This window comes from Epinephelus moara, chromosome 5, assembly GCF_006386435.1.
Source record: "Epinephelus moara isolate mb chromosome 5, YSFRI_EMoa_1.0, whole genome shotgun sequence".
NCBI lineage: Eukaryota > Metazoa > Chordata > Actinopteri > Perciformes > Serranidae > Epinephelus > Epinephelus moara.
In genome coordinates this window covers 24248872-24272711 of record NC_065510.1, presented here as the reverse complement: position 1 = coordinate 24272711, position 23840 = coordinate 24248872, and the positions used below count along the sequence as shown (strand labels likewise).

Below are 23840 nucleotides of genomic sequence, written 5' to 3'. Positions count from 1 at the left end.
GCCAACCAGAGTTTAAACTGAGTCTTTAATGTGGTTATTAAATGTCTGTCTGGAGGCATTTTGTCAAATGAGACACATTAACAAAACTCAGGCGGGAATTTGCTTTTTTCAAACAGACACAGAGACTTTGAACGAGACACCAATTCCAACCTAGTAATTCAACAGCTTTCAACCACATGTTGGAAGTAGCAATTCTACGTCTCCTGCAAACCACCAGAGGAGCTTTGGATTTGAATGGAAACCTTTTTCTGACCTTGATGCTCAGTTTTCGTCACAAAATCAACAGGTGTAGGACAAAATATTACTTTATATTGTTTTTCTCCATCAGCCTTTTTATTTAATTTCACTAATCAGCAAAGCATTTCCTTAAAAGAACCCAGTCTTCCCTCATTCCCTACTTTCATCCCTATCATTTACTCTCAGTCCCATAATGCAATTAGTGCAGTGGAATGTACAATCAGAGTATGAAATACAACACTGCTCTGGCACCAGATGCACCAGCATTAACCGTCACCCAGTGATCACTGAATTGTGTAACTTCTAACAATAATTAAAAGGCGTCCAATCTGCTGCCTGTCAGCACCGGAAACACAATTAAAGCAGCTATTATCAACCTCTGTTCTGTGGCGAGGAAGAGGGAGCGAAGCATCAGGAGAGAACAGAGCCCAGCTCAATTAAAACCCACAAGTTTAGACATTGGCCTTTTGGTCTGACAACAGCTTCCTGTCCCAGCTTGCTCCATCCACGAGACGGAACAGTGGGAAAGAACAAAGGGAACAGTCTCCGAGATCTCCCACACGCCTCCCGCCTCTCCTTCCGACCTCGTCCGGAAATCAGTACAAGGTGAAATTATTCCGAAAGGACCCTTCTTGAATATACAAGACTTGTTTTTGTTGGCAGTGTGTGGAGCTCAGCCAGAGTTGGCTAGATATGCCAAACATCAGAGACAGAAAATCTTTTGTTTTTAAAGATGTCTGATTATCATGTTGTTCATTATTTTATACATGACTCTGAGTGGCTGACACCGACCTGTCTCCAACTTTTAATTTAGAGTTCAAATTTGACAAAATGAAGTGCTTACCTCAAGAATGTGCTCGTCTTGCTGCTCCCTGTCCAGCTTTCTTGAAGTTGTTGTAACCAGACCTGTCGGAGACATCAGTAGTAACATTAATTATACAGATATGAAATTCATTACATAAAGCACCAACCAAGGAAATCATTTTTTCATAATGAAGTGATGAGAAAATCATAAACTAATTATCGCTGAAAATGCTGGACCAGTGGCCAACACATAAGTGGGCCAGCCAAAATGAGCATATTGCAGATAAATCTGTATCACTGTATATGTCGGACAATAAGGACAAACTCCCAGTCTGTCTATCAGATACTGTAGCACTGAAATGTTTATTTTTCACCTGTAAATGTTCCACTCAGAACAAATCTTGCTCATTTAACTGACAAATATTGATACTGACATCAAATATCAGGTACAAGTAGGCTTTATTTTTCCAGTAGGCTTTCTTTTCAGAAAACACCCAGACAGTGAAACAATACCCAGTTACTAAAACTCTACAATACCAATCCTTCCACTCACTGCCTGGTGACATAATCTGAACCCTGCTGTTTATCTCATCACCCGTGAGTTAGGAGTTTGCATCTGGAGGAGCGCTCTCCCAGTAGGTCTTCCCTGTTTTTGGTTAAACCAGTTGGCAGACAGCCCACCACACTGCCTTATACTTGTGAAATATCACAAAGGTCTGCAAACAGCAGCATAGCCTTGACACCCTGCTTTTAATCCTTCCGCAAGCTGAATAAATAGAGAACCAGTCAGACATTGCCCCCAGTCCTCAGCTCTCTTTGAAACGCAGAAAAGGCAACTTCAGAAAAGATCCTGCTGCCAGTTGAAATGTTCCTTGGGTCTTTTTGAGCTCAACGTTCATTTAAAGTAGGACGATTGATGTCTTGTGACGTCAGTCACACAGAGGACTTAAACCAAGCTTTGACAAAAATAAAAATAAAACATGTTTGAGTCTTGAGTTCATGGCTAATCCAATTCTGAATCACATTCACAAACAAGGGAAGATGGTAGAAGCAAAGGGGGGAAGGATAACGCTACATGGCCATGTTATAAGCAGAGTTCTGTTCTCACTACCAATGTAATTGCAACTTTGCAGAGACACTGAGTGTAGAGTAGACATGCCAACTTCAACCGCACCAGAGCTGTCTGCTTGCCACACTGCGCCTGATTAGCATAAAGCAAAGGATTTCCGAAACCCAAACCCATCAATGGCACATATGCCTGCAACGAGAATAGCAGGCCACAACTTACAGGTCCTGAAATAGCCCTCCCTCAGCACTGCAATTGAGGCATATGAGTGAGGCGCTTTTGCTCCCCCCATTTTTTATCCTCTCCTTCTTAGGCTTTATTTAATCTTCACAGTGAGCTGCAAAGACACACGTCTGCTGATATTCAGTTGGAAAAAAACAGAAAACGCCAAACGCTTCCTGTAGGTGGAACTCATTTGTTTTGTACTGCCTACTAAACACGGCTTCAAACTGATGGGCAAATGATTCAAATGTTAATTTACACAAAAAAATCTCACCTTTTGCAGGTGCAAATATGAAAGAAAAAGATTTCATTAACACAAAGACAAAATCTGCCACTTCCATCATCCTTAACACTTTTAAATACACCCCCTCAGTTGAAAAGAGGTGATACTGACAACTCAAATTAAGTTTAGTAAATTCAAACGACCTGCAGGAATTGTTCTTTGCAGTGTTGCATAGTGTCTGCAAGAAAGTTTGCAGAGGATCAGCATGGGTTACATGAGTTAGTAAGCTGTAGATTATTACTGTCAAAGCTAATAGTTCTGCTGTGCCACATCAAAACAGACCGCGTTGACTAATTATTCATGTGCTTTAGCAAGGCTGGAGCTGATGGATGATAATGTTTTTAAGCTCCCCTGTGTGCTGTGTTAGGTAACTCCTCTCTTTGTACATGTATTATAGAGCAGAATACAGATGACAGCATTAACCACACCGAGTCTGCGTCTCTGATTTATAATTCCTCTGCAAATCAGCTGCCTAATCAAAGCCTGGCCAGGTATAACAACAGATACAGTGTTCGTAATGTAGACAGAATGCTCTCAGTATGGAAGCACAGTGCTGCTACATTAGCAAAACTAATGAAATCACAAAACAACTGGCCTTAAGCCCACTCTGGAAAATATAAATGTGTTTTGTTTTTAGTTTTGCCTCCCTAAAGATTTTAGAGAAGTCCCATTTTACAATTATAATTTACACCTTGTCATGGCAACAGCAGGTTCACCGGGAGGTGATCACTGGGTGCCTTTTGTTTGTGGGTACACATGTGCAAGAATCTTGTACACAAATTAGCACTGCTACCTCCAGCTGAAACTAGGGAAGGGAAATCTGGAGAGAGTGCACTAACAAGAAGGAAAGTAATGCTAAACAGGAAGTGAAAAGTTATTTGGTCCTTTTTTTCACTGTTGTTTCTTGCTAAAGTAAAAATAGCAACAGCAAACCTCAGGTACTGAGCACACTCAGATTTCATGTACTACACCCTGCTGGAATTTCTTTGTCAAGAGAAGCAACACAATTGGCAAGGTGTCATAAATATCAAGCGCGTTTGATAAATATGGGATGTCTTCCAGATACAGTTGTGAATCTGGCAGAGCAGCGGCGTGCCAACTCCTTCACAGCAGGGCAGCGACATTTTCTGCCAAACTGTGTATTCTTAATACACATCTCGACTGCAACAGACCATCCATCACGTAGTGAGCATCTGCCTTTAATCTTATGATCTGTCCCAGGTTCCTCTTTTCAATCGCATAAAGTCTGTCCTGCAGGTGTACTCAGTTGTCTGGAGCTGAAACTAGCAGAGCGTGTTAGCGGAGTGGAGCGCTGAGAATTTCTGGTCCTCGCTTACGAAGCTGTTCGTGCCCTTCGCTCCCGCTCAATATTGCTCTGCACTCAACTCAGATTGCACCCCACTCCATGAAAAATCGCTCGGCGCTCACTCAGTTTCCTTTTGGAAGTTCTTTGTAAACTCCATTATCGAGCTTGTAGCAGTCAATTTTTGACAGAAAGTAGTGTGTGCACAATTCACGGATACATTCAAATGCATTTTAAAAATGCATGTTATAAGGACCTCGAGATAAAAGGTCTTCATTGTCAGTGCTGCCATTTACATGTGAAACAGATACTTCTAAACTGTTGTCTGAAGATTGCTTCGACCTGGACGCTGTAGAACCTCCTACTGAACCACTCTATGTGCTGTTTGTTGTCGTCCATCACTGTTGAATGTTTTGTGTGTTTTGTATGAATCCTAGCTGCAAACCAATTTCCCTGAAAGGAGCAATAAAGATACTTTGAGCTTCTGGGCTGGGCATCTTCAAACTCACGGTGTGAGTGGTACCGGAGGGAAATTAGAGAGGGATGGAGCTGAGATAAGTGGAAACACTCCAACTTTTTAAAAGAATCCACTCTGTGCTTCATCCAAAATCCTTCCACTCACACTCCGCTCACATGCTCTGGCAACTAGTAATGATTTTCACTGTTGATCAATCTTGTTTTCCCAATTTACAAATCAATGTTTTGGTCTAGAAAATACTAGAAACTTGTTAGAAGTGACCTGAAACCCAATAAGGACATCTATTCAGTTTACTCTCACATCAGAAATAGAAGCTAATGTTCAAATTGGAGAAACTGGAACTAGTTATTGTCTTGCATTTTTCTCTGCTAAGTTAACTTTAAACGTTTGACCAATTCTCAAAATAGCTGCAGATATTTTTCAGTCGATAAGCTGATTGATTAATTCACTTACTTTTTCAGCTCTATAATAGCTCAGTGGTTTTGGGGCACAGCCTCTTGGTGAAATAGTTTGAACCACAAACTCAATTGTACTGCTCTCTCACATTTTTTAACTATTTTAGAATTTTAATGGTGCATTAAACCAACATCCACTTCAAGATGTAGAGATGTCTGGGCGTAGAATCATCTGAAATGCAAAAAAGAAGTAGAAGAAAAAGTACTGCATCCACTGTGGATGAGTAAAGCTATTTCGATGCATGTTGTGTTGTGGCTTAAACTGCTTTTGTTTGCTTCTGTTCCATTTTTGTCTGACATGCTGCCAGCTCGCTGCCAGATCTCTGACCACAGGACTTGCCGCCCACTCTAATATCCAAGCACTGATCTCACTTTTGGAAACAACTTGTTTCTAAAAAATCCTAACTATTTAAAATCCAACTCTATTCAAACTTATCCTGCAGGTCCGATCACTCAGAGAGAAGCTTTCCTGGCTCTGGTGTTTCAGCGTATGAAGGTTCATACCTCTCTGTCTCTACCTAAACGTTAAGGAACTGTAAAATGATTGCTTGGTAAGCCAGAGCTCACCAGAGAAGTCTGCACTTCCAACCCACAGCCTTTGTCACAACACACACACACACACTCACAAAAGCCATCCTCAGGCGTGGGCTGAGCTGGGCCGACAGTAATTATAGCCATGCTGTTTTGAGAGGGGGAGAAAAACAACAGCAAAGCAGCGGTGGCACTCTCAACCATGTCCTTGAGCGCTACAACCACTGCTCCAAAATGGAGGCCTGGAGGGAGTTAAGGAGTCCAGCACATTGTTGGGCCGGTTCAGACCCGGGCACTGCTGCTGTGATTAGCAGTCTTTAGAGTGACACACATATTTATGTCACACACATTTAGCTGTAACTCCAGACAATCGGGAATGTGCTGGGTGTCTGCAGTGGCTGGACTTGTTGTGCAGTTTTAAAGTCCTTGAGACATTTAGTATTGTTTATGGACTGACAGTATGCTGTGAAAACTCATTATTTAAATGCTTGCTATTTTTCTCGCGTGTGAGGAAAATAATGAATACACTGCAACATTTCTTACCCTGAAACCCAACGTTCAACCCCAGATAGCTATATCAATATTCGCAGCCTTATTATGAGCTAAGTGTCTGCCAACCGAGCCTAAAACAACACTGTGAAAAGTATCGGTTCAGATGATGCCATCTATTCTCTCAAATTAAAATGGTGGGAGACCAACATCCAAAGCGACTGTGGGAGTTTAAGAAGGGATTGGTGCCTTAACGTAGGTGCTGTTTGTCGCTTTCTTTACAACCGAGTCTTCAAAATAGCGTTGAACAAGAGCCACTGACTGTTCTCTTTTATTGAGAAGGAAAGCAATGCTTGGCATGCAATTTAAATGGCAGCATAACGTCCTATTCTGTTGTCCGGAAACACACAGAATTCGACAAATGCAATAAAGGGAGGCCATGTAAGCTACTGCAAACACATTCATACATACAGACGGTCTTTGTGGAAATGAGTAAAAGGCATTTAGTGGGGAAGCGCTGCTTGCATTAGGATTGAGATATCTCAGCACCTCACAGCTGCGAGGCTTATTTGTAATCTGAAAAAGACAAGCACGTCATGGAAGACTTGGAGCTATGGGGGATTCAGGTTCCCAAGTGCTGCTGAAAGTGAATGTTATGGGGAGTTGTGTAAATGTGCGAGATGCTTGGAAGCAGTGGAGGTACCATAGTGCTTGCTGGTAGTTCTGACTTGTGTCAGTTCTGATATGTACACATGACTAATGGGAGGTGGTATTAAAGACGAGGCATTACAGACAGTAACAGTAAGAGACTATGTGGGGAGAGAACTATGCATGTTGACAGCGCAGGAGATTATTTGGTTTTAATACATATTTTTACATATCTTGTTTGACTGAATGATTTTCCCTCCTTCTTTTTAGACTTTGGTCACTGGACATCTGTCAAATTAAACTGTAAACTACTTAAGTAGTTTAGTTGCGGTCACGTCATAAGAATACATCTAACCACCTGCCAATCAAATACTCACCATTGAGTATAATAAAGTTAAGGTTTGAATTAGTTAGATCTACGAGGGCACATAATTGATACAAAATATAATCTTTGGCAACAATCTGCAGAACTCACATGGACAGAGACCACACATGCACAGTTTTCACTGGGTGAGTCCTTTGACAGATATGTGTGTGTATATAATAATGCCTAGCTCTCCTTGAAATACACACACTTGGATTTTGTTTATTTTAAAGCCTGACTGGTCCCGCAAGCACCAAGGCTGGGAATTACATTTTGTGGTGAAATTTATTGCCATCGCCACAACAGGCAGATTCACTCTCTAAGGCAAAGTAAATCTGCACAATTTTTTCACATTGAGTTGTGTCTCGATGGTGCTGACCTCTGAGGAAAGGAAGAGCTGGAGATGTTATTGTAGCTTATTGACTGTGTTGCACCATCCACTGTGTCTAACTAGCTCTGTTGGACTATTATCTGCTACACAAAAAAAGGAATGCTTTGAAGACAGCTAATGGTACAAATAAGTATTTAGAAATAACTTATTGTCCCCGAGCTGACAGACCTGCTAACTGACAGTTAGAGAGCTTGTTAGCTGCGACAGCTTAACTTGCCTTTCAATAACTCTCTTAACTGAATATAATGATGTACAACCCCAAGAAGAAAACGCCCTGGGGGAGTTAACCTCATTGTTGAGAAAATACGAAGAAGCTTGGAGAGATACTGTGACTGACTAATGCTAGTATGGTCCTGGCTCATTAGCCGGTTAGCAGTTTGCTTGCCAGCTACAGCTGTTAACCATCTAGGTTTGCAAGAAGTCCAGGGTTTCCCACACGTTCATTTATTAGTGGCGGCCCACCACAATATCAGCATGTGCCACTACATATTGATTTTCTATTTTTGGAGCTGGACCGTTCATTACAGTTGAAGTTTTTTCAACTCAAAGAGCTCAGAGTGCTTTGGCAAAAATGGCAGGCACCTAGAGCACAAAAATGTGAGGCACATCGCGATGCAAAAAAACGCAAGCAAAAAGCTTCATTCTCGTTAAAACAATTACAAAAAGCTGCCTCCAGCTACTAAAACGCTTTCTGTGTGATCAGGGCCTTAAGGTGTGACAGGGTCTCTACAAGGTACCACATACCTGTCCCCTGTAGGTCCCATATGAGTGGGACTTACAGGGGACAGCATACTAAGAATACAAAATACAGTCCAATGTGTTGCTGCCTACAAATTTGCACACACTGTTGTCTACACATTGTAGCTTTGCACTTTTACACCTTCCACATTTAAAGTGATTAAGTTTATGGTTCACTTGAGTCGGTGAGGCATTATGATGTGCACCTGCAAGAGCAACCAGGTCCATTAACCGAGGTGCCTTAGAGCACTTCCACATTTACCCTTGAGCAGGAAGATTTAAAACCTTCAAACTAAAACACTGCACATTCTTATTCCACTGTGTAGTGACACTGTAATGTCAGCAACAGTGTTTAATCTGTAAGCTTTGGTTTACCTCACTCAACCTACTTGTAACAGTGACAAGTGTTGTGACAGATCGCTGTCACTACAGCATCTTGACAATAGCCTCTGTGCACCCACACAGGTTTGCCCTTGTCAAATAAGAACGCCAGCAAATCAGCCAATCAAAAGTCTAATTAAAATGTGTCACTTGATCTGTGTTGATGACACAAACTGTCGTCACGGTTACTATGCTTCAGTTCACACAGAAAGAACAAGCTTACTAGGTCAGGTCTTGTTTTTTTCTTGCTTTTAGGTCATGAGGTGGGTCACCCTGCGCATAATGGTTTGGCTTCACTTTGAACTGAATAAATCACAGTTCTCCTATGGTGCTTTTATTAAGTTGAGAGTTGAGTAAATGTTTACATATCCCTCCTTAATCGTGGGAATTTAAGGAAGGCCTTTGATTAAAATTTCAGCTCCATGTTCACAGCTTCAATTAAAACTTTGGACACCCACAATGCCAAGATGTGGCATTCTTTACTTTTTAAAGAGCGAATCAATGGTGTATTTTCAAAAAGACATCACACCGCAAAGGTCCCAGGTTAGATGTGTTCTGAAGATATTTAAACTGAATCTAAACCAACTAAGCCACCATGACCACTCTGAAGTTTCAAGTGGACAATCAGCCATTTTTCATTTCCACATGTTCTTCTCCCAATGTCTCTTGAGAGCTGTAACAATTCTTTGGCTGCCAAATCACCGGAAACATCAGGAAGTTGTTGGAAGTATCCATTTCCTATTTCACTTCCCCTGATAGTGGTGGGGCTTTGGTAACCCACTGATAACACCGGTGTGTGTTTTCTCCCTCAAACAGAGAAGGCGTTACTGAAAGTTGATATGTGCACCACAAAGAGCGGATGATTCGCAGCGGCAGTCCCAGTGGCTGTTTTCCCTTACCTTTTCATTCAACCCTGGGGATGACAAATGCACATAAAACCTGTCCAAGGTAGACAAGCTTGCCAAAGAATTACCCACGGCACTCCCTTTCAATTGATGACAATGAGCTGTCGGCTGCAGGCGAAGAAAAAGGATGGGCCAAAATTGTTCAATACCAGAATTCACCTGGGTGTATATTCCTTTATTTGGATTAAACCACTGGAATGAAAGCTGCCATTTAAGGACAGCCACAATCAGGTAGAGACAGCTATATCTCATTAAAGGCAAGCTCTTGTCCAATATAACAACACAACTGTCTGGTGACGAATGCAGACAGGCGCCATCATTACAGGGTGGAGTTTTCTATGGGCTTTAGGCACTGAGCACATATCTCATACATCAGATCACCACAGATTAGTGATACCATGTTCTGAAAAGTCAATAGACAACACTGGGACAATTAGAGAAACTTTAGAAAGTACTAATACTACACACGGAAAGGAAGAATAGGTACAAGAGGAAGTAGAGTAATGAGCATTCAGCAAGATAAGATAGCTATCGTAGTGATCTTTGCTCCAGCACTCTCTCCCCTTAGCTTAGATATGAAAAACTTCCTGTGTGTGTGTGTATGTGTGTGTGTGTGTGTGTGTTCTGAGTACATGTTCTGCTTGACTGACCTTTCCTAACACATGCGTGTTCTGGCATAAGAGCTCTGTTCAAAGTCCAGCAAGTCATAGCACGGTAACAGCGTTTCTGAGAGGAGAGAGAGTGATTCACCAGGTAATGAACGCTGTTCACTCTCCCACAGAAAAGGTGGGCACTCATGTCAACCTCAGATGAACTAGCTCAGCGCTCTGACAACTCCTTTATGAGGGAAAATAAGTGGGCTGGCTGTCTCAAGTGCTGTATGTGCGGACAAACCATCCTCATTCTATTTTGCACCCAGTCAGTACTACTATTTTTCCTGTGATGAGTAGTGTAACAAATTACTAGGGCTGCCCCATTAGAGTCAACCACATGTTAGGTCATCAGTCAGCAAGATTTCATTGGTCGCAGAAAAAAAAAGACAAAACAAAAATATGAAACTCTATCAGGAGCTGCGCCTTGTCAAAATAAATCAAAACCTATATGACTGGACCATGTGGGAATTTAATTTGAAAGGACAGACACAGGATGTGGCCACGCTCAGTAGTCAGGAGTCACGGTAATTTCCAGGGCTGGTACCTGTGCTTATTACACAGGCTGGTTAATATCATGTCGGGCAGGAAATCCAAAGTGTGGGATCATTTTGAGAAGGTGAAGGACGAACCCAAGGTGATATGTAAACTCATCTTCATTGGTCGACTACAAACATGACGTATCATCTGAAACATGGAAGTAGCTACATGCCCATTAGCCCACAGCGTCATTAACAGGCGGCTCGCTCAGTGTGTGACGTGGCCTTGTAGATAAAATATAGGCCTATATTAATGAAGGTTCATTAGTACGGTTTGTATTTCTCTGTAATGTAGCACAGTGTTAACAATGTAACTGATACTATTCTTTCTCACACCTTCATCTCAAACCATTGTGTTGCCCCGCCCAAAATATATCATTTAATAATTACATTAATAGAGATTATCCTGACATTCACACAAAGGGCGCACATGAGAAGCATGGCGTTAGAGGAGAAAGAATGTAAATAATACACCAATTTTGTGAGGTGTATGGAAAAAGTAATAAGTAGTGTAACAACTGTTGGCAGGGAGTAATGAGTAATTTACTTTTGAAAAGAGTAACGAGTAATGAGTAATTAATAAAAAATTTAAGTAATGAGCAAAACACTGCGCCCAAGTAATAAACAACATTTGATCTACACATTTCACACAGAGCACACATGAATATCTATCTGATTGTCTCACAATATCCTGTTGTGTTCTGTTGACAACCAGCCTGTGAGTCTCTATCCAGGGAATACAATTCTCCTCAGCCGCCAAATCAAGGCCTGGAACAACCATGGTCATGTCTGTGGGTGGGATGAGATCTGTGCCATCACAAACTGAGCACTGGTCCATCTTTTAAATATCTCAGCCCCAAACAGCATTATTCAAATTCACTGATCTCATACTGATTTAGAACACATAATTTATATCCAGCTGACTGGCACAATTCTCACCCCACGCGGCTCTGCCTCCTTTTCTCTCTCTCTCTGTTCCAATCCCCTCAAAAGCAAGGCTATATCAAAACGTCGAGTTCTAAGCTCTTAGACATTGGGACTGCAGTAGTGTCTGCGAGAGAGAAGAGCTGGCCTTGCACTTTAATGACAAACTAAAGTCAGAGAACAGCCAAAACAGCAGGACTTGTTTACTTGGCAGAAATAAAGCAGGCCTAAGCCTTTCATCCTGGGCTTTACTGAGCCAATGTGGGTCTGTGCGGAAAAAGGGCACCCAACGCCACCCAAGGCGTCAAAGTGAAGCCTTCATATGTGTTTGAAGCTTGACAGGCTGCTTGGAAAGCTGCACAGGGCTATAGCCTATGATAGAGGGCTAGCTAGTTAGCGTGGAACACATGCACGGTCCAAAACCCACACACAAAACATAGGCCTTAACGTCTTTTCCTTTTTCCCACCCCTTTGTGGATCTTTGTAGATATGCCAAGGGCCTATGCTTCCAATGCAATTTTAGAACATATAATTACAGAGACTTACATGTTGTAAATTTAAACATTTTCAAAAACCTGTAATATGCGGTGAGAATGCCATATTGAGTTGATAATGTGGAGAGATATCAGGCCTATTTCCATCTCATTTAATACCACAGATATAGAAAATAAAATAGAATTTGTAATCGTTCTTCAAGACATTCAGTCCAATCCTGAGCTAAAAACACTGGCTAGTTAAACATGTTGCTGTCATTTTAACTGGCGCTCTGCATAAATCACTGTCCTCTCCAGTAGGCAGCTACACTCGGCTCCCTGTTTTCTCTTGTTTTTTTTTCCTCTCCCCACCCACCTGTCTACCTCCACTCTCTGCTGCAATCTTCAAAAACAGAGAAGAAAGAAAATCAAAGCAAAATAGCAGTGATTTAATGAAGTTTTCTTTGTCCAAACCACTCTTTGTTGAACCTGACGCAAGGGGCTCTGGTGTCCCACTGATAAAAGTTTTAGCATGCTTTGATATGCATGAATGGGTCTTATCCTTATGCTTCAGTGTCCTCTGTAAAAACCAGTTTTCTTTTTTTTTTTTTTAAAGAGCAACGCAAAGATACAGCCAATTCTATTGTAAAGAGGTTCTGCCCATAGACGGCTTGACCATAAGCTCCATAAAAACTCAGTAATCCTATGGGTGGCACATAATTATTTCAGATATGTGGGCTAAGAAGACTTTCAACTGCTGAATAAGTGAGTGCGTTTACGAAAATCTCGAAACAATGGATCAGGAAAACTATGTATGCCATAAATTCCAAGATTATTTTACTGTGAATGCATCATTTTCAACGGGAAGAGAGATAAATAAACAGTCTTGTGTCGAAAACACCAAAAGGCAAAGGCATTCAGCTGAAGATCAGCTGCTTCAGTGTAAACATTCCTTTCCAGCTACTGTCCCATATTATCACAGGTTACTCGTCCATAGAAGGGGGGAAAAAACGGAGAATATATCTGGAAGACCCATGATTGCAAAGATATTTTCTTCACAGCTCAAAGTCTGCATACATTGTTAAAACAGCGTTATGTATGACTGCGTTTTAGGAAGATAAATATTCAATTTCCCAGCACTTTCCTTTTCCAGCCTCCCAGAGTTCTTATCAGCATATGTAAGCTGATCTTGTCATGCATGCAGACGCAACACCAACCTTATGTGTCCGCATACCTAAGGATCCCGCTTTATCATTTATTTTTTTCCTTTTCCTGTCCATTGGGGAGTGCCCAGCATTACTGTGAGGCTTGTTTGGGAGGCACGCTACATGATGAATCCTTATTTGGTCAGAAAATTCACGTTGCCACTTCCAACAAAAATAACTCCAGTTTGTTGATGTGACAACCTTGGGAAACAGGACCACACACGTCAGTGAGGACGAACTGGAGCAACTGCTTCACTGCCCGGTCCTCATTTCAGTTTAATGAGCACTAGCACTCAAAGCACTGAGACACCTGTGTGTAAGCTAGTTAAGGAAGAATAACAAATTCAGTAATTGGCACTTTCAGATGCAGAGTTTAAAGTCTCATTTTGCTACTCTGATTTATGTTAGTCACTGACTGATGTCCTTGGTTTGTTTTATATTTTTACACTGACTGAGGGAAACGTAACAGCTCTGAGTGGGTTTATACACATGTAGAACCAATTCTTCAATGGAATTACACTTTAATCTGAGTACAGCACAAGACAAAATCTGTCATTTACAGGGAGACTCTGATTGTACATGGAGCTTCACTCTGCACCTATTACAAGTATTTTCTCTGCTGTTCAACTAAACATAGCTAGCTCCTGCAACTTTAAAAGGACCAAATGAAATATTAATCATCACACCATTTGCAGAGGACCATATGAGAACACACTTTAGAGTGTTAGAGTGGAAAAACCCCTGTAGGCTCAACCCACTCCTGTCCTGGGTTAAAATATTGTGTTCACACTGCTTTTCCTTCTCACTAGAAAAGGAACAGAAACCTCACAAAGGCTCATCAGCTTGTCAGCAATACAATAGAGTGCTCCAGGGCTGATGTTTTTCTGTAGGCCGATGCGGAAGTTAGCATCGTCAAAAAGCCTATGAGAGCCTATCAGAGTTTGGATTATTGCCAAAAATAAACTTTGAGGCAAACATATGTTTATGATACTTACATGTTTTGTTCAGCAAGATTATCTTCACAAATGAGCACTACTTTCATGATTACTGAAGCCTAAATGCAATCACCAGAAGAAGAAAGCTAATATTAGAACATAAACGAACTACGCTATGCTGACATGACCTACATGTCACCACCATAACAAGACTGGAAAGCTGTGCTCGGAGTGACTCAGGGTTACGACGTTCTGTAGTCTTATTCAGCCACTTGGTTTTAACACATACAGTAGCTTCAAAGTTCACGAGTGGGCTATTTACTGACGTAACATGAAAGCTTCTTAAGCTTGTGTTAACCACAGACCCTATTTCAAGACCCACTGACCTGAAGAACAGGTAACCGTGAGTGGTAAAATGCTAACTAATGTCTGGGTTTTAGGACTCATTCCTGGGGTACTCTATATAGTATATTCTTAAATTCTGGCCCCAAGTCTAAAAGGATCATTTAGTATGTAGTCACTGTATACATTTGCCACATTCATGGCCTTTAAAGAAGCTGCTGGCTTTAGATGAGGCCAACACATGTAGCATTTCATGTTTGAATTTGTGTATGTGTATCAGTCAGTGAGGATATCCCAACTGATCCCTGCTTACATGCAAAGAATAAGATCTGACCTTCACAATGTGAGACTGTACAACAAGATACTGTTTTTATATCTCATAATTCAGGCATTGGTTAGATAAACAGTCCTGGAAAAGGGCTACCGTTACCCTTTGAGCTGATTTCATTGTGTTGTTATAAGTTTCTTTCTGAAGGTAGCAGCCATATTCAAGGTTACAATTTGTCCTGGAATACAATATAATCTCATAACTCAGAGCAGGGACTTCCTGCTTTGAGGAAGCAATTTATAGAGACATAAATATCCATCACAGTAACAGCAGTCTTACCTGTCCTGGCATTCACAGCAAAGAAACCCTGGGGATTGCCGCTGGTGATCCTGTAGGTGAGTCTGTCACTGGCCTTGGCGTCTGGATCGACTGCATTGATCTGGATGATTGACACATCTTTAGGGGAGTTCTCCATGACAGAAGGGTAGTAGACAGGTTCTGAGGTCTGCGGCGCATTGTCGTTGACGTCCAGCACCTCGATGTAGACCTCGACAAAGGCAGAGAGCGGCACCACGCCGCGATCCATCGCATAAACTGTGAGCCAGTAGTGAGGTGTGGTCTCATGGTCCAGCAGTTCTTGTGTTCTGATAATACCTGGAAAATGAGAAAGACATAAACAAACTCTTTAGCCTGCATCATGTCGTGGAACAATTTTATGTGCACCACATGCCATGAGCCTCACATCACTGCCTGCGCTATCACTGATCTCCGAGATCGATTTCTAGCAGTGAAGAGAACAGAAGCTTGAGCACCAGCTGCGGCTGAACAAGCTGGTATAGGGGTTTGTTGAAGGCACCTTGACTGAAACATGTCGAGGTGGTATATTAACAACAACCAGTCAGTGCTCTCCTGTTTACATTAACTGGCAGGGAAGTTTTTTTACTGCCATGTGGGGGCTGCAGCCTTCAGCTGAGCAAACAAAAGAGCTTTCAGAGGCCTGTGAGTTGTATAAGTTGACAAAGGTTAATAGAAGAGTGGAGAATGAGTGCATTTGGCAATCTGAAAGAACCAAGGGGGATATATTAAAAATGTCAGACTGACTCAAAGAATAAAAGAGTCTGAATGTAGTTATGGTTAAATAGCACAAGGGTGTTTAGTGTAAATACGTCCCAATGTACTGAGACAAAAGACCCGAGGCGCAGGCTTTGTATCAACAAGGCAGATTTGAATGTCATACTATGCTGTGTAATTGGTTTACTGTAAAAACATTACAGTTCTGTTGGACACAGATATACATGCTTGACCTGTAAACATGACATCCGTCAACACTAGTTCAGATGTCTGAATGACTGAAACTGGCGGGCAGTGTGAATGTTATTTCTGATCGTTCTGAGGAGAAGCTAACAGCAAAGTTCACAGGAGTTAATTTGCTTTAGTGCTTTTCATTCCCACCCGAGTCCACTTGCAAGCACTCACCAGGTGCTCGGTAGGTACATATGAACTGTAGGAAAGGGATAAGTGTGGGTCTGTGTGTGTAAGCTTCCTTATAGGTCAGGAGTTGACAACCTTTGCTATTGAAAGAGCCATTTTTGACCAAAATAATCAAAACAAAATATTTACTTTGACTTTTATATGAAGGGAACTCAGCCTATTGAATCTAACTTAGCCTATCAACATCATTAATAGGTCAAATGAGCATTTATTAATATGTTTTACCACAAGGTGGCCACTCTGCAGTGGGCTCTGTATGATTATTCAGTACGTTATCTTTGCGACTCAAGACTAGCTACTGCTATTGAGGTTTGGCCAAATTTAGAGGAAAAGGTGCCATAGATGAACATTTTAGTTGATGAAATGCTAAAACATTTGTCCTGTATGGTGTATGGGCTACACATTTTTACAGTTGGAAAACGTAAGAACTTCTTAAGGTTTAAACGATGATAAAAGAAAATTAAACTTGCTCAAAAAATAACCACTATTTATTTACATATTTTCTGTCAAAGCCAGAGGGAGCAACTGGAGAGGGGCGAAAGAGCAGCATGTGGCTCTGGAGCCGCAGGTTGGAAAGTGTTATCAATATAGGAGTAGTGGTTTTTCAGTTTGAGGAAGAAGATGTGTACACGTCTATGCGTTAGTTTCCTTATTAAATGTGTACTTGTAGACTTGGGATTCTTGTTTACTTGAGCATTTCCATTTACCATTACATTTATTTGACAACTTTAGTTACTAGTTACTTTGCACTATCAGATTATTAATCCAAAATATAAATCAACTAGTAAATTATGACATATTATCATAGAATAAGTTACCCAGCACTATATAAAGAAATCAAAATGAGCTCCCTCTTTACCAGCTGCAACATCAAAGTGATGTCATCAATAAATAAAATGCAATAAAGTCACACTTTATATGTTATTCTTATAGCATAATGAGTACTTTTACTTTTGGTGCCATTAGTATATTTCAATGCTAATACTGTCATACATTAACTTACATAAAATTTGAAAGCAGGACTTTTACTTGTAACAATATTTCCACACTGTGATATTGCTACTTTTACCTGAGGACAATATCTGAGTACTTCGTCCACCACTGCACACACATAATTCAAACATAACCAGACTAAGGTTTCTGTTTTTATTCTATACGAGCACGAAAATGTCACAACATGAATCTGATCCATTGTTTCTGTAAACAAGCAGTGGCTACGCTGTCACTTTTGAGTTGAATATAAAAACTGATGAATGCGAACACTAACATCAGTCTTCATCAATTTCCATCACCTTCAAAACAAAGTCGCTTGCGTTGTTACGTTTCTGATGGCTAAAACACATCACGTCTGACTATCAAACAAAAACATAAAGTGGGGAAATCAATTAACTGTGAGGCATGTGGATGCCATTATATAGCAGTTACCTTGATTGGTTATTCACTGCAATCACTGTAAACAAACTGATTGACGCTATACGGAGAACATTTCGATACACTTTCCTTTTGTTTTAAAACAGTGGGGAACACAAAACAAAAGCAAAATCCCCAGAGGGTAAAAACTGAAAGAAATGAGCTGCTGATAATGAAACAACACTACATTATTTGGATAACTTGCACATGTGAGGTCCCATTATTTCAACAAGCACCAAATGTAAGGCAGTGGAGGGGAACATAAACACAGAAATATCTTCCAGACAATGGAAACCCTGACAACCTTTATAATAACAACCATTTCCATGTTTATGTTATTGGTGATACCTCTATAACCTTGACAAGTGCAATGGAGATTTATGGCTATATTTGATTTGGTTATCTGGAACTAATAAAAGTGAATCACAGGACAGGCGCACCCAGGTCATTACCAGGTATGGGTGGTGTCCATTTTCCAGTCTGAATCTATAACGCACTCACTTTTGGCCCAGATAAAGGAGCCTCCACAAAGCCATACCCATAAGGACACATTTCAAAGGTGGAAATAGTTTACATAGACTATCTCTTTGCTGCTGCTGCTGCCTTTGTTCACTCACTGTAACTTGATGAAGTGCCATGACGGAGTGTAAGTGAGAGCAGCCAAACCTCTTGCCTTGGGTAAAGACAGATCTCTCAGAAAAGAGATAACACTCCAAATGACTTTTCACAGAATTGTCAAATTTAACACAGGAGGGGAGTTCGGGGGGTACAGCTCATTTATTCCCTCGCCCTGCTTTGCTTTAGCGTCCCCGCATTTTCGGCCTGGGATCCTCTCTTGTCATTAGTCATCATTATAGCTCTCTCAACTTAGCTTGAGGCATGTAATAAGAGGGGTAGTCAGGCGAGGGAAAATAGGTAGCTCCCAAATGTTTCCAAAAGCCAAGAGCCCCATGGCGAAAACAACATCCACCAGTGTATCAAGAATGCAAATTTGATGACTCTGTATAATCTAACTAATGGCTTAAAGCTGACAGTATACACGGAGAAAAACACAACCAAACATTTGGAGACGTAGTAGAATAAGATTAAAAGATATAACATGATAATATGATTGTGATAATTGAAAAATAAAATAATAAATTATTGACTAATTTATGAGCTTAGTGAAGCTGACAACTTGGAGTGGATCCCTACTGGAAGAAAACTTGTGCGGGAAGTTGCAAATGTTAGACATAAATAAGAAATGCTGATGTTTATATGAGGCATCCTGAGCAGAAACACAACAGGGTAGGAGGATAAATGTTTCAGACACCCACAGAGAGGGAATCAGTAGACAAGGGGTAGGGCTGGGTACCTAGCTTCGAAACTTCTGAGGGAACAACCAAATTCCAAAAATGTCCAATACCTGAGGAGTAAATCTCATCAGTATCAGTGAGCCAATAAGTGTTGCATAGGTGTATGAAACGTCTAAGAAGAAATCAAAAGTAGGGCTCCATTATATCAGTGAAAATGCCAAGAGTGTGTGATGCAATATATGCAAAAAGGACATTGTTGCCAAGACCAGCAACACCATGAATTTACCAAAATACCTGAACGCGCGTGGAACAAATTTAAGTGCAGAAAGTTCCATGTTCAACCGCAAGAAGAACAGACCACAACCATCTCCTGTCAGCATTCAAGTCCGCCTAACGTTACCGAGCCGGACCCAGCACCCACACTTAGCTCTGAGGGAGTTTTATATTGTTTATTTATATATTTTATTTTATCTTCCACAGCCTGCAGTCCCTCCTAGGAGGTCGGGTGTACGTGCGGTAAGATTGCCCGGCCTCCCGGAGCCCCAAGGCCGCCGCAGGGTAAAGAGGATGGAAGGTGGGTCGGTGTCATCCTGAAAAACCGAGTCCTGCTGAGATTTTAACATCAAAACATCTTCAAAAACTGCTTTGAGCGGAAAAACGCCAGAGTGCTGAAACATAAACTGAAGAGTTGAAACTAAAAACAACATTGTGTGAAATAGCGTTTATGCTATGAAACTGCTCTGAGTGTGTAAAAATGCCATAATGTAATATGATTTTATTTCTAGTTAAAATGGATTTTATCATTAAGAAACCAGTATCGAAGTTAAGGTTCCAGTACCAGAAATTTTGAACAATAGCAATCCATAAAAAGGGAACATTAAATAGAGAGTTTGTGATGAGATGGGAAGTGAAAATGGTGAGAGGGGTTGGTGTGAGGACAGGAAGCACAGCAGAGCAAAGGTGGTCATGTGTACAAAATGCACACATGCTGATAAGATATAGTACCAAAGAAAAGAGGAGACAAACAGGAATGTATGACACATCTTTGTGCCTGTGCCAACGAGATGCCCATGCTTGAATGCTCATGTGTTTGACTGGCAGGCACCAGCATGGCAGAACAATTCAGCTTTCTCCAGGGTCATGCTTTCTGCTCGCAGTTCTTTACCCTGTTTCTATCAGTATACAGAAGATAACTCCATATGCTGCAGTTAAAAAAACTTGCAACATGAACAAAACTGCAGCTGCAAGAGGGATGTTACCATGCACACTCTTACATTTTCAAACTACATCTGAAGGCCAGCTTGCACACTAGAGCTCTTTGTTCGTATTTATCTCTGAAGAGACTCAAAAACAGAACAACTTAACCTTAAATTTGCAAAACGGAATGAAAAGCTATCTGCCACGGGCCTTTGGCTGGCTGGTTACAAACAAAGCACATGAAAGGCGAATCTGAAGAATTTAGTTGCCACACCCATCCCATATACCTAGCATACCCACTAAGGCAGAAGCAAAACCTGCCCTTAGGCCACAAGGAAAAAAAAACAGAGCGTGCACCAGCCTCTGCCAGATTTACTTTCCGCTTTTTTTTCCCTTGCTCTTTTCTTTTCCCTCTGGCTTTGTTCTTCAAAGTTGCTTGAGCACAGTGGCAGTGTGGTGGAGCCTTCAGACAGCCAAAGGATTTCGAATTATCAAGACCAGCAGGTATTTCACATATGAGTGTGCTTAAATCAACGTCCTGCACAGACACACAATGAGTTTATTCTATAACAACTTCCAGTCGCAGTGAAGCCACAGTTTGAAGAGGGTGAAATTTGGTTTTGAAAAGCTGCTTCAAACTGCTCACTGCGTGTCACAAGTCGTCTGGTGAAACAAAGTGGCAGTAAATACAGTATCTGCGGTCAACATAAGATTAAGACTTACAAAATCCAGATTGTCACTCATGCTGATTTTCTATTTTCTATTCTGACTCTGGAAACTTGCTTTTGACCGTTTACCCAAAACGTGACTATGTGCTGCCAGTTCAACGTACTCCGGGACTTCCTTGTTCATTCTGCCGTTGAAAAATTGGGGCTTGCTTTGAACTACCTCCGGTAATTCCGCTCACCCCTACCCCACATTCCTCCGCCTTCACAGGCCTCTCGCTCACATGCTTACATAAACTTTCTCAGTGCTTTCTCCCCCCCGTCTCTTTCCACAGCCCTGGCAAAATGCTTCAAATTCCACTACCACGTTGTCGGGCCTAGTGTAATAGAGAAAGTCCTAAAGTAAGCTTTTTGTTACCCTGCAACTTAATATCACATCATCCCTAAGTTTCCAGACATCTGTAGCCATGATCTGTGCTTCAAAGACATCCAGCCTGTTGGAATTAATGCCTGAAGCCCTTGAAAAATTCAAAGATCTAAAGAATGGTCCAAGGCAAAAATATGTTGTTGTTGTTGTTGTTGTTGTTTATTCAAAGCATTGCCTAGAGCATTGATTTCATCATCCAGTGCAATATGGTGAGGGGGTTAGTCAAAGGCAAAAAAAGACTTAAAACCTTTAGTCACTATACAGTCTATGTGTAAATCTATTACTATGTTTGTATGAAACTGTTTTAGGGAAGTTTATGACCTTCCAACGGTCTTTGTAGCTACTTTCAAACTAAAGATGGGGAAATAATTTGTAGTCTTTATGCAGGTTAGCATGATATATGCTATAAATACATGATAATGCAAACATGCTGATGTTAGTACGTAATTAAGCAACATTTTATTAGGATAAAATTTAGTTTACATCATTGAGGCGCAGCGTTTTGGTTTTGTTGACCACATTCCATGTAAGCGTGCTAACCTTAGCTTTGTCAGTTAGCTATGCAACAGTTCAACCTTGGAGTTAGTGGGTGTCAAAATTTATCAACAACTAATCGATAAGTTAGAACTACTTTACTGCTAGTGTGTAGGATTTAGGGGCACCTATTGGCCATGTTTTCATTAGTTTATAATCACCTGAAAATTAGAACCTTTGTGTTTTCTTTACCTTAGAATGAGCCATTTATATCTACATACGGAGTGGGTCAGCCATGTTGTTCTACTGTAGTTTACGACCGACAAATGAAACACTGGCTCTATATACGGCCATTTGTTACGTTTGTATGAAATGGTTTTGGGATGTTTATGACCTTCCATAGTTCTTAGTACCTACTCGCTACTTTCAAACCAGAAATGGAGAAATAATTGATTCAAGTTTAGAGTATTCATGCAGTTTAGCAAGATGTATGCTATAAATATATGATAATACAAACCTTGCTGACGTTAGTAGGTAATCTCACAAAACTTCATTAGCATAAAAAAAATTTGATCTTGTGTTGTTTTGTGAAATGTTACATAAAAACAAATTGTCATGTGAAATCTTCCCAGTGTGTATCATTTTTAAGCAGCATTTTGGTTTTGTTGACCACATTCCATGTTAGCGAGCTAACGTTAGCTTTGTCAATTAGCGACGGTTTTAAGTGGCAGTTAGAGGGTGTCAAAATTTAGAAACAACTAATCTCTACGTTAGAAGTACTTTACTACTAGTGTGTAGGATTTAGGGGCCATGTTTTTAATAGTTTATTATCACTTGAAAATAAAAATCGTTGTGTTTACGTTACTTTAGAATGCCCTGTTTATATCTACATACGGAGCAGAGCTCAAAGTCCATCATGTTGTTTCTACTGTAGCTCACGATGGACAAATCAAACACTGGCTCTAGAAAGTCGTAGTTCTCCTGCATGCTTGGCACATGGGATAACTTTCAGTTGGTTGCAATCTGGAACCTCACTGCTAGATGTCACTAAATCCTACACACTGGACCTTTAATAGCTGTCTATTAAAAGTCTTGAAGTTTAGGGTTGGCGGTTGTTGGGGCTGTTTCTGGTTAAACAAAACGAATCTAACTCTTAAAAAAAGGTTTAAATCTGTAGGGATCATTTCTACATTGTTGTCAGACACTAGAATAATAATCTGAGCCTGTCAGTGGAAAAAACAAGCACTTTTAGTGGACGTATGTAAATTGACGGTGCAAATATGCCCTGAGCTGTTCCGCCACTGCTGGCAGCAGCACGGCCTCTCAATTCTAAACCAATTTCCAAAATTGTTGTCACTATTAGACTCTTAGATACAAAACACTGGAAAATAGGGCCAATGTTGAAAAATACCCTTTGTCCTTTAAGCTTCATGACTCTCTGACTCACAGTAATTCCTCTGTTTTGTCTGAAGGGCACACAGGGGTCATTATACATTAGGAGAGGTCTCAGAGATAATCACAATGATGACACTGTATCACACAAAATCCATGTCTATCTTATCTCCTTCAATATCCCGGCCTATTGAGCCAGTAAGCCATTTCCACTTCATGCATCACTGTGCACACTCTATACTGTCAGTACTGGCAAAGAAATGGCTGTCAACAGCTGGCTAAAGCGAGAACGGTACTTAAGACAAGCTCCGTCATTTCCCCAGCCTAACAATGGAGAGCACTGACGCTCTGTGTATCAGTGTAATCCCACAGTTTTTTGTTTGTTTGTTTTTACAGACATTGCTGATGATAAGTTCAGAATTTCTTTCGCCCTACTATAGAAAGGGTGTCTGAAGAAAACCTGAAAATCATTTATTTGTGCACTGTGACTACGAGCTGAAAAAAGTCTTTTGATACACTTGTTACATGTCTGTGATGTACGTCGGAATGGGTTTTTCTTTCCTCGTTTTCAAAAAAATTGCCTATTAATTCCAGTTGAGATAGCTTTTTGGGACTTAGCTGGCGATACAAAGCTTCCATTGTTACTGGGAACAGCAATATTTCAAAGGCCTTTGAACAGGCCTCAGAGCTATACTCCTTGATTCAATATCACAGTATTATTTAGGAACAGTAACCATACCTCCGAGCTCTCTGCCTGTGCCTCTGGTAACAATGAGGGAAACACAGGGTCCGTCTTCATTAATTTCTATACCCCCTCCCTTCTGAATAGTTTTCTATCTTCCTACTCTATATCCCTCT

At 40.9% G+C, this 23840-nt stretch overlaps 1 protein-coding gene across 3 annotated transcripts in view; it reads right to left on the bottom strand.

Moving 5' to 3' along the window:
* fat1a (FAT atypical cadherin 1a) overlaps positions 1 to 23840 on the bottom strand; it is an 87207-nt gene that overhangs the window by 48317 nt on the left and 15050 nt on the right. For all 3 annotated transcript variants that reach the window (XM_050045622.1, XM_050045624.1, XM_050045623.1), the window contains exons 3-4: positions 14971 to 15285; positions 1082 to 1143 (exon numbers count right to left, since the gene is read on the bottom strand). In XM_050045622.1, coding sequence (XP_049901579.1) covers positions 1082 to 1143; positions 14971 to 15285 — 377 coding nt within the window. The remainder of the gene's footprint in view (positions 1 to 1081; positions 1144 to 14970; positions 15286 to 23840) is intronic.